At 45.7% G+C, this 11,707-nt stretch overlaps 1 protein-coding gene across 2 annotated transcripts; it reads left to right on the top strand.

Annotated features, from left to right (window-relative positions):
* Positions 1-3,915: 3,915 nt before the first annotated feature.
* Positions 3,916-10,177, top strand: LOC124706219 (oxysterol-binding protein-related protein 2A-like). Of its 2 annotated transcripts, XM_047237865.1 has the most exons (10): positions 3,916-4,290; positions 5,889-6,242; positions 6,717-6,804; positions 7,396-7,823; positions 8,121-8,276; positions 8,485-8,652; positions 8,949-9,089; positions 9,175-9,411; positions 9,497-9,610; positions 9,780-10,177. In XM_047237865.1, exons 1-10 carry the CDS (start codon positions 3,931-3,933, stop codon positions 9,975-9,977), a joined length of 2,244 nt encoding a protein of 747 aa, XP_047093821.1. In that variant the 5' UTR covers positions 3,916-3,930; the 3' UTR covers positions 9,978-10,177. The 2 variants fall into 2 exon arrangements, with proteins under 2 accessions (XP_047093821.1, XP_047093822.1); XM_047237866.1 differs by lacking the exons at positions 3,916-4,290; positions 5,889-6,242 and having other exon boundaries at positions 6,717-6,798.
* The last annotated feature ends 1,530 nt before the right edge of the window (positions 10,178-11,707 follow it).

Genomic DNA, 11,707 nt, shown 5'->3' with positions numbered 1-11,707 from the left:
TTCCCGGACCACCTGTCTCGTCTCCAACTTAATGCGACCTACTAGTGGCAAGTTACTAGCAATAGTACGTACTCCCACAAGTATGTATCACTCCTGTTGACGTTGCACAAATCCTAGCTAGCCATTATCCCTGCCCATCCAGATGCACAGTGAGTGATCGTGTTCTGGCTTCCATACTCAGCTGTGTTCACTTGATGGCTTCCATAAACGTCAAACCTTGGCGGGTTGGTTATAGGGAAGGGGAAGATGAAGAACAAGGACTAGCAGCGGTGATGCAATGAGGCTGACTATTTTGCTGACAATACAACACATACACCTAAGGATTTTTTTGTTGCGCTTTAGGATGATAAAAAAGCTTATCATGAAGAGTGTATATGGTATGAGGAAGTACGATGAGTACTTCAAGTGCAAGAAAGACTACACCGAATTGCTTGGTTTCACCTCTGTTAAGAAATGCATGGCTGCCTCTTGAGGTGTCTTGCATATGCAACTCCTCCAGATACATAGCACGCATATCTGAGTCGACATCCCAGAACACTACGTACAAGTTTTACCACGCACTCATCGTAATTTTTGACCTTTCTATTTGAGAGTGCCAAATAAAGAAGACATAACTCAGGTCTTGACGCAGAACGAGGCAAGAGGATTTCCTATGATGTTTCGAAGCATCGAATGCATGTATTGAGATGGAAGAATTGCCCATTTATTTGGCAAGGGATGTACAAAGGTCATACTAGCTAGAGAGTGCACTATGGTTGATGAAGTTGTGGTAAATCATGACCTGTGAATTTGGCACGGTACTACCTCGTCGATGACATCTATCCAAAATGGTCGATATTTGTGACACTTTTATGGAGAAGAAATCATGTTGCTACGTGGTGTTGTAGGAAGAATGTCGCGTGGGGATTTCATGTGCTCCAAGCTTGTTTCTGCTGTTGTCTGGTACCTTGCTCTCTCATGGTCGACATCTCATATGTGGGAGGTTATTGATGCCCGTGTGGTTATGCACACCATAATCCATTAAGACGACGATTTAATGGAGCATTTGTGGGCGAGGAGAGAAAACGCTGCGTGAGAATCCTAGATCCACCCACGCAACTGCTATATCTTCGTTTTTCCAATGGGTTAAATGCGGTACCTCGCATCGCCTTTTACTCCCACCCCCGTACATGACCGTCGCCCGCCGTTCTCGATTCCATCCAGTTCCAGATTTGAGCGTGGCATCGACCGATCTACCTCAGTGCGCATCTTTTGGATCGCAATAAAGAAGTAGAATGTAAGAACTAGGGTAAGGAAGTACACAGGCTAGTTATTTTAGGTATATGAACTAGAGGGAGTGATGTGTTTGGCACATAAGAGTATATGCTCCCTTTATTGTAAAATGCTTCTTAGATACATTTTGAAATGTCAGAAAGTTTTAAACAAAAAAATTACGCATACATCTTCATATGTTACACGTTAAGAGCATCTCCAGTCGCGTCCCCCAAACCGTCCCCCAAAGCGATTTGGGGCGCGCCGGACAAAAAAAGCGTTCCAGCCGCGTCCCCCAAAGCCCTTTTTTGTCCGGCGCGCCCCGATACGGTGTCCGGTGCCCCGAGCCTGTCCCCGTCCCACAGGGGACGCACCGGGGACGCCGGACACAACGAAAAGCGAGGCGGGCTCCCACATGTCGGCGACTATTTGCATAAACCGTTGGTTCGCGCCTCTTTTCTCGTCGCTCCTTCCTTCCCGCGCCTCCCACCCCACCGCCGCCGCCGGATTTCCCGGCCGTTTGGGCGTCCGATCCGTGCTGCGAGTCGGCACCGTTGTCGCGGCCGGGGCTCCCGCCGGTCGTGCCGCCGCCGCCGCGTCGCCGGCGCCTCCCGGAACGCGCCGTCAAATCCGCCCCACCTCCGCGCACGGAAGGTGCTCGACGACTTGCCGGGTAGGCGCGATTGGTCGTCGTTTTTGCGTCGTCCGCCTCGGCGCAATTTTAACCATTGATTTTGCTTTAGCCATGGACGAGCGACGATGAGATGGTTGCCCTGTCGCCGGAGGACGAGCAAGCGTTCGACGACGACCTGCGGGAGCATTTGCCGATCATCGCGTCCCTCCGGGACATGCTTGACGCCGAGGCGGAGAAGAGGAAGAGGCCGCGCCGCGGAGGATCAAGGGCCGGGAAGAAGGAAGTCGAAGCCCCGGCGAGAGGATGGAGGGGCATGCCATGCCGCACAACGACTACTTCGCCGACGGGGCAACACATGCCGACAATTTTCGGCGCCGGTACAGGATGAGCAAGGGCCTGTTCATGAATATCCTCCACGGCGTTCGAGAGTTCGACCCCTACTTCAAGCTCAAGCTCGACGCCGTAGGCGTTCTCGGGTTCTCATCCATTCGAAGTGCACCGCCGCCATGAGGATGCTTGCATACGGAGCACCTGCCGATACACGGGACGACTACCTTCGCATGAGTGAGTCTACCGCCATTGAGTGCATGTACAAGTTTTGCCGAGCCGTGGTGGGAAAGTTTGGCAAATACTACTTGAGAGGGCCAAGCGAGGAAGAGAGCGCAAGGATCATGGCACAAAATGCTGCCGGAGGATTTCTGGAATGCTTGGAAGCATCGATTGCATGCACTGGGCATGGAAGAACTGCCCGTTTGCTTGGCAAGGTATATACAAAGGGCGTCATGGATATTGCGAGTGTGGTGCTTGAAGTCGTGGCGGATTATGACCTGTGGATTTGGCATTCTTTCTTTGGCATGGCGGGATCACACAATGACATCAACGTGTTGCGGCGGTCTCCGGTGTTCGGCGAGACTAGTGGAAGGGCATGCTCCACCATGCAACTATGAGATCAATGGCCACCAATATACCAAAGGCTATTATCTAGCCGATGGTATATATCCAAAATGGGCCACTTTTGTCAAAACAATCTCGAATCCATCGAGTCCGAAGAATTCTCACTTTGCTACACGACAGGAGGCTTGCAGGGAAGGATGTCGAGCGGGCATTTGGTGTGCTTCAAGCACAATTTGCCATTGTCCGGTACCTGCTCTAAGCTGGTCTCACGACCAAATGTGGGAGGTGATGCGGGCTTGTGTGATCATGCACAACATGATCATCGATGATGACCGCAAGAATCATGTTAGGTCACATGTTGGTCCCTATGAGTGTCAAGGACCTCTCGCGGAGGTTGATCATGAGGTGCCTGCAGATTTTGTCGATTTTGTGGTCATGCACGCGAGAGATCCGTGACGAGCAATGTGCATGAGCAACTTCAAGCTGATCTCGTTGAGCATTTGTGGAGGATCAAAGGAAATACCGTGGCACCTTGATGTATCATCTAGCCCTTTTTATTATATTTGATTACTTGTTTTATTGTTTGTTGTAATTTAATTTGAAAACAATCCTCGAAAACATTTTTTTTCATATGCTACATTTGATATAAATGGTTTATGTGTTAAAAAAATTATTTTAAATGTTTGAGGGCGGCGTTTGGGGACGCGGCTGGGAGCGACGTCCCCCAAACGCGGCACGAACAAAACACGTCCCCCAAACGCTCAATCCGGCGCGCTTTGGGGGACGGTTTGGGGGACGCGACTGGAGATGCTCTAACATCGTCGACTGAAGTATTCGACCAGCCACGCGTCCGGAGCAAGGCAGCAAGTGGAAGGAAGATCGCGCGCTCAAAGATGCCGTTCCAAAAGCGATGCAGCAGCAGTGAGCGTTAAGCACAAGCCTGCATCACAGAGTCTCCTCCGCCTCCTCCTCAAGTCCTCCCGTTCCAAACTCCAAACCCACCTCGCCAGTCGCCACCGCCACCGCCACCGCCACCGCAACCGAATCCAACCAATCCGCCGCGTGGAAGGTGCAGTCCGTACGGGCGGATCGCCATAAACTAAGCCCAATGCGGACGCCCCGCCAGCCGCGTGACGGGTGACAGGGCGACGATGCGGGCCAGGGAGATGCACCCGCTCTGCTGCCTCGCCGCCGACTACTGCCCCGGCGCCGAGCCCGACGCCGGGGACCGCTCCCCGCCCCCGGCGGCGGACGGGGCGGCCGTGGCGGGGGTGCTCAGCAAGTGGACCAACATCGGCCGGGGCTGGCGCCCGCGCTGGTTCGCGATCCGCGGCGGCGTCCTCGCCTACTGGAAGATCCGCCGCCGCGTCGCCGCCGCCGAGGACGCCACGGCGTCTTCGCCATCGACCGACGCCTCCGCCTCCGCCTCCGCCGCGGGCGCGGGCGCCAGGCTGATCGGGGCCGCGGCCTGCGGCGCCGGGGAGCAGCCCATCGGATTCGTCCACCTCAAGGTACTCCTCCCCAGTCCCCACTCCATTCCCCCCTCTGCTACACTACACCGCAATCCCGCCGCCAACCGCTCCTCGACGCGCGGCGCATTTCATCCGGCGATCGAACGAGCGTCCCTAGCTAGCATCCGCCGATTCCGTAGCTTTTGTTTTGACTAGTACTAGCTGTAGCTGGGGCGCTCGGTTTCCGCGTCGCGCGGATCGGAGGTTCGGAACAGTCCAACAGTGCGCCTTCCTGGCCAGCGCGCATCGCCAGCCGCACATCGTCGCGATCGACGGCCGAGCTTTCGCGCGGCCCACCGGAGCGAGATGCCTTGCTTGGATTGTAGCTTGGCTTGGGGAATGGGGATCGGCTACCAGTGCGGTGTGTGAAAGAACAGTGTTCCCATCGGCGTGCTACAGGGGCCGTCCGTCCTTGTCGCCGCGCGCGCGCGCTCAGGGGAACGGGGCCACGCCGACTGGCCGGCCCGGCGAGACGTAACGTACGGGAACAGCCGGCTCCCAGCTGTATTTTGTTCAGACGGCCGGGGCAGATGATGAGTTGGCGCCTCTGTTTCTGTCGTCATATTTACTGGGAAGGGAACGGGAGAAATTTGTCCGTACCCATTTAAATGCTATGGGAGCTTCTAATCCTTGCCTTTTTCCTTCCTGGTCTTGCCTTTTTCCTTTAGAATTTACAAGATGATACTATGATAGTAGCTGGTAAAGTTTATACTATCTATAAATGCACCAGTGTTTTCCCTCAAAAAAAATAAATTGCACCAGTGTTGGCTCCTTTGATCGATTAGGATTTTTGGAGGAGTTGGGCCATTACGAATTGTTCCCACATACTACCTCCGTCCCAAGGAATAAGGCGCACGCGTATTCCAAGACGAACTTTGACCATAAAAATTAAGCAACAAAATCTTAATTATATTATATGTAATTAGTATCATTGGATTCGTATTGAAAAGCACTTTCTAATAATACTAATTTTATACAAACAATCTTTATATATTTAAAGTAATGCTTAGTCAAACGAAAAGCACGTAAAACGAGGGCGCCTTATTCCTTGAATCGGAGGTAGTACTTCGTTTGATTTGAATGTAATCCTTTGGAATATTTTTCCCATGGATTACTTTGCACTCTAGTTTGGACGAAATTTCAATCCAGTCAAACCTCCAACTACAGTTTTTTTTCCCAATTGTGTCAAACACTCTTTGATCGAAATTCCTGTAGGATTCAGTAGGACATGGTACTCTAGTCATGCGGTTGTCCCATTTCTGCATTTTGAGAAACCTGCAAATCAAAGAGACCCTGAAATGATATGCATTACAGAGCCGGGAGGTTTCGAAAGTTATTCGAGGATATATCTTAATTTTCAGTGCTCATTTATTGTATTTTACAGCGTTGGAGACTGGCAATGTTTGTCTTGTAACTGAGGCAGTTGTCTGTTCATGTCAGTTTGTACCAGCATGTCATCAGTTTATGAGTCTATAAATAGCATCGTGCATCACAGCGTTCTAATAATAGTTTGTATGCTTGTAACCCAATGGCTTCTATTTTGGCTTTAAAATGCTAGCCTGGCTGCTGATTTTGCGATTGTTTTGAACTGCCTGTAGATCTCATCATTCAGCGAAAGTAAATCAGATGACAAACGGTTCTATATTATTACTCCGACCAAGACGCTTCAGCTGAGGACCGGTTGCGCTAAGGACCGTGTGGCTTGGATTGAAGCACTAGTTTCCGCAAGAAGTGAATCTTCTCTTAGTGGTGTTTTACCATGTGACCAGAATGGTGAGTCATTTTCCACAGAAAGGCTCAGGGATCGCTTGCACGCTGAAGGTGTTGGAGCAGCAATTGTTAAAGACTGCGAGCAGATCGTTCATTCAGAATTTTCACAGTATCACACACAGATGAAGCAACGGTGCGAATCGTATTTAAGCTTTATTGGCAGTCTTCCCCGGGAACTCGAGGTAATGCTTTCGTGAAACCCTGTAGGCTAAATATGGAGGAAACTTGATTTTCGTTCTGACCAACTTTAGTGACGAACATACATTTGTAACAATTGTCGACCACTGTTTAGAACTGTATTCAATTGGCTTTCTTAGTTGTGCCGAAAGATAATTGGATATTTTTGTTCCATGTGGCTGTCTTTCTTGGATTCAGCTGGCAAATTTTACCAGGCTCCATCAATATTTTCTTGCCCAATAATCAACTATTATGCATGAAAAACGAAAGCAAATTGTGACCCAAGCATATCCTTATTATTACTGGAAAGTAAGAAAAATAGTAAAGGAAAGGTTAGTTTGGATAATTCCGTAATTTGTGTATTAAAGAAAAGTCAAAAAGTTATTCTGGAGTGTGCTCCAAAACTCAAATACTTAATAATTTATGGTTATGCTAGATGGTGTCGTCAAATCATCTGCTGACATATCATGCTCTCTCAGGTAGTTAGTTCAGGAGATGGAGCTATTGTTGACAATCCACAGTTGCAATTGTTCAAGCCTGACTGTTCCAGCTCTGGAAAATGTAGTGGTACTTTTTCTTCTTTTTTAATCTGTCCTTCTCTAGCAGTTACCACTGGTGCATGAGTTTTCTTACCACAGTAAATGTTTATTTTGGATGATTTCTATTCATTTCTCCAAGTGCCTTCAGAGCCTTTGAACTCTACATTTTTCTTAGACTGCTAATGTTAGACTTATTATATATTGGTTTTTTTCTACTGATTTCTCCTAGTGCGTGTGATTGTCCGGACTTTAAAACACAGAGGACGTGAAGGTATTAATTGCACATTTTCTTGGACTGCTGATGTTTACGCTGCTTCTGCATGAAAAGAAACAATTTCAAGCATGATTAGTAGTTTTTCATCATGCCAAGTTGAAAATTAATGCCAACGAAGCGATGACTACCATTGTCCGTTGGGCATCAATATTTCAATAACATGGTAGAAATCAAGAATATTTTACAACTCATCTATGCTTTTCCGTAGGACTAATCTGAATGTCAAATGATGGAAATATCATGGTTTAGACCAATACATCACTACATCTTTACTGAATGCATTTTCACTGGAAACAGTTATTCCATCTTCCGTTTATTTACCCTATGTTTTTTATTTGCCATCAGAATACAGCAATACAGAGTCTTCTGATGATGCTGGCAAGCAAGAAAAACTAGGTCAAATGCAAGATGAAGATGAGTTTCATTTCTATGATACAAGGCAAAGTTTCAGTGACTCGGCTGCTACTCCTGACCTAGAAAGCAGATACTTAAATTATGGTGATGAAGCTTGCAAATTTGGTGATTCATTAGCTGCTGACAAGACCAACGAATATTTACTCTCATCTTCAAAGAGGCGTTCCAAGTTACCTGAACCAGTAGAAAAGGAGAGAAGTTTCAGCCTTTGGTCAATGATCAAAGATAATGTAGGGAAGGATCTTACAAGAGTTTGTCTTCCTGTTTACTTTAATGAGCCAATTTCGTCGCTTCAAAAGTGCTTTGAAGACTTGGAATACTCCTTTTTATTGGACCGCGCATATGAATGTGGCTCAAGGGTATGTCTTTACATAACTTCTGATTAGAGCACCATTATAAGCAAATTAAACACGTGGAACATAACTCCGCACATGACTGAATTGCAGTGCAATATATAAATCTGTATATAGCAGAAAGTGATGAATATGCATGTTGGCTGTTAAACAAAGCACTTGAAACTGGTAGCAGTATCAGATTGCAGATAATGAAGTTATTTCTCAATTCAGTCAATATTAACATCTAAATTCTGACTAGTACTATTACTTATGTACTTGCCCCTGATTTGAGTTGATAATATCTTAATTTGAAATATGTAGGGAAACAGTCTGATGAGAATTCTGTATGTTGCTGCTTTTGCGGTCTCTGGGTATGCTTCCACAGAGAGCCGTCCGTGCAAACCTTTCAATCCATTGTTAGGGGAAACCTATGAAGCTGATTACCCTGAAAAGGGAATACGCTTCTTCTCTGAAAAGGTTAGTCTGGTATCCAACGCATCTGCATTTCTCATTTGATCCAGTGTACTGAAACAAGACCAAATTTCTTTTGCACCAAGTGTTTGTTTGATTGAAAGAATGGAAGTGATATCAGGCATCTGATGCCAGGCCTATATTTCGTTACATATGATATATTGATATGACACACCATCTTTGAGTTTATTTGTTAGTTTATTCATGTTACTAGGTTAGTCATCATCCGATGGCGATGGCATGCCATTGCGAAGGGAAAGGTTGGAAATTTTGGGGAGACAGCAACGTAAAGAGTAAATTTTGGGGACAGTCGATTCAAGTGGATCCTAGCGGCATATTAACTCTAGAGTTTGATGATGGAGAAACTTTCCAGTGGAGTAAGGTACAAGCTGTTCACAAGAGGCACTCGTACTATTCAACTTTTTGATGATTATTCTTGAGAAAACACTTTTATGATTGCTGATTGGCCTGCTTTTTAGTTCTTCCAGCATAGTATACCCTTCCTGTTCTCCATAGGTCGTATGATGCACCCCAAATAGATTTTGGTACCTCTAGATAACGTGATTTCATTTATATCTAGAAACAACGTCTCTATGCACACATGGAGTTCTTAGATCTGCAAGTATTCATTATAACTTCTTGTGAATAAATGACTAATTTTTTTGTTTACATTTTAAGGTTACAACTACCATTAACAACCTTATCATTGGTCGAGTCTATTGTCATCACCATGGCATAATGAACATCAGCGGAAACAGAAAATATTCATGCAAGCTGATGTTTAAAGAGCAGTCTTTCCTGGAACGTAATCCTCGCCAGGTATGATGAACAATTTCTGAATCAAAATTCTCTCTGTCTCTTCTGCCTGCACAGATTCATACTAACATATATAACTCTATGCAAGGTTCAAGGCTTTGTTAAAGATGCTGATGGGACCAAGGTTGCATCCCTGATGGGGAAGTGGGATGAGAGCATGTATTGCATTGTTAGTGATGATGCTTCTAAACTGAACTCACATATTTCACATCAGAGCGTTGGTGCCACCTTGTTGTGGGAGAAAAATGAGCCGCCTACAGATCCCACTCGATATAACTTGTCATCATTTGCGATTACTTTAAACGAGTTGACACCAGGCCTCAAGGTAGACATACAACATGCATATATAGCTCATTGTTGCAACTTTTTGTTAGCTCGGAATCTAAAGAACGATTTTCTCACTTGTTAAGGAGAAACTTCCACCAACAGATTCAAGACTGAGACCAGACCAGAGACATCTAGAGAATGGAGAGTACGAGAAGGCATATTCTGAGAAACTACGCCTCGAGACCAGGCAACGGATGGTATAATACCCTCACTCTCTATATTGTCCTACATTTGCCCACCTTGATTCAGTTTGCCTGTACATGCAACCACATTTAGTTTTTCATGGAAGGAAAACACTGAAGAACTACATGTCTGGTGCTTATGTGCTCTAATCTGCAATGGCTGTATTTTCTTATTCTGAAACAGGCAAGGAACATGCAGGAGAGTGGCTGGAAGCCAAGATGGTTCCAAAGAGACACCAAGGATGGAACATACCGTTATGTTGGAGGCTACTGGGAGGCAAGAGAGCATAGGAAATGGGTTGGCTGCAATGACATATTTGGCAGTTTCTGCGACAATATGAACCCACAGGGGTCCACGCTGTACACCAGTGCAAGTGTTTAGGCCTTCGGGAGTAGTAGGCGTTGGCAGCACACTAATTTTTTGAAGGTACATAATTGATCGGTTCCTCTCACATCTATCGTATAAAGAAGAGCTAAAATGTTCTCTTCTCCTTGTTGTCCTATTTCTGTATAATGGTAATACTTTTGCTAACACTGTTGCTAAAGTTGTCAATAATATCATTTCTCCACTTGTCTTTGATGGAATTTTGTGACATGTATGTATACCGATGAGGAGTAACATGGTGCATGTTTAGATATTAATTACATCATGGAATCAAAGGGATGCTTGGTGTGTCCCCAAAATCAACGTTATAGTGAGGCTCTTTTGCATAACACAGTTAATTTGGGTGGAGAGAAATCTCACCTCAATGTCACTAGGTAGTATATGTACTCTCTTGTTTGAATTGCTCTGTACTTTTGCTTCTTGAGAACTATTGAAGTGCGCGGTTGTTGTTGACTATTTGTTTCATTTGAGAGAAAGCTCCTGTTGAAGATGATGGATGACCCCAGGACCCACTATGTACCATTTTGCTTTTAGAATTGCAAGCAGGGTGGCGTATAGCTTACCTGCGCCTCAATGCGTTACGGCCCACAACAGACTGATAATAGGGTTGGAGTAGGATTAATCAAGGAACCAGCCCGGATAAGAAGTTATAGCTGTATTTATTTGCTTAGAAAGAAAAAAAAAAGAGGCTATCCCTGCATGTGTGTGCTTTTGCTCCAAAGCTAAAAAGAAATACTCCATCTGATCCATAATACTTGTCGCTAAATCCAATGTATCTAGATAGTATATTTTAATGTGTTTATTCACTTGTTTCAGCAACAAGTATTATTTGTCGGAGGGAGTACATAAGAAATTTTAAAAAAACGAAGCAACAAAGACGCAAACCAAGAATGGCAGTTCATGGGTAATACGTTTGTGATTCATTATTGGGCTACAGTGGCAACTTAATGGGTCTCCAGGTGCGCGCAGACACGTTTACACATGGCATTTTGGGCCCTTTCCGTTGGTTCGCCATCATCAAATCCAATTCCGTTTTTTCAGTCGAGAATACATGTTTTTCTCTCCCTTTTGCTTACTCAGGGAAAGCCATAACGGCATTACTTTATTGATCGCTGAACACAGTTATAACGTTTAAAGGAAAACGCAAAAAAACCTAGGTGGTTCATCGACCCAGGTACAGATTCAGATAAACAAGAAACAAACCTAGCTACCGGATGTGCCACCATATTAACTTCCCTTGGAGCATGCTCAAAATGAATATCATCAAACCCACTTTCTCTAACCATACAATCACGGAAAATTGCTGCACTAGCCGTCTAGCCGTCATGGACTCGCCTCCTTCCAATAAGGTTTGGATCGCTAACTCACAATCGGCCTGCAAAATAATTCTGAAAAGTTCCATCTGCTGCGCAAACCACAATCCATCCCTTCTTTAGTGTCTGGATTACATGAAGCATCAAAATTAATCTTGTACATCCCTTCTGGTGGGCAACTCCATCAATCGCGGGGTTTAGACTTTGGCTTACTACAAATCCGTGTGTAATTCAAAGCCATAACTCCAATTGACATGATCGCTTTTGCGACAGTCTGAACAGTCTCACCGTGCGTCACTTCTCTACTTTCTCGCCATATATACCATGCTGCAATTAGAACTAGCTCTCGGATGCGGACCTCTTGTATAACCGGCGAGCATTGAGTTGATTTAATCATCTCCTCGAATACCACAG

The sequence above is a fragment of the Lolium rigidum genome, chromosome 4 (assembly GCF_022539505.1).
Source record: "Lolium rigidum isolate FL_2022 chromosome 4, APGP_CSIRO_Lrig_0.1, whole genome shotgun sequence".
Lineage (NCBI taxonomy): Eukaryota > Viridiplantae > Streptophyta > Magnoliopsida > Poales > Poaceae > Lolium > Lolium rigidum.
The sequence above is the reverse complement of the archived record's forward strand: the minus strand, read 5'-3'. Positions and strand labels throughout refer to the sequence as shown.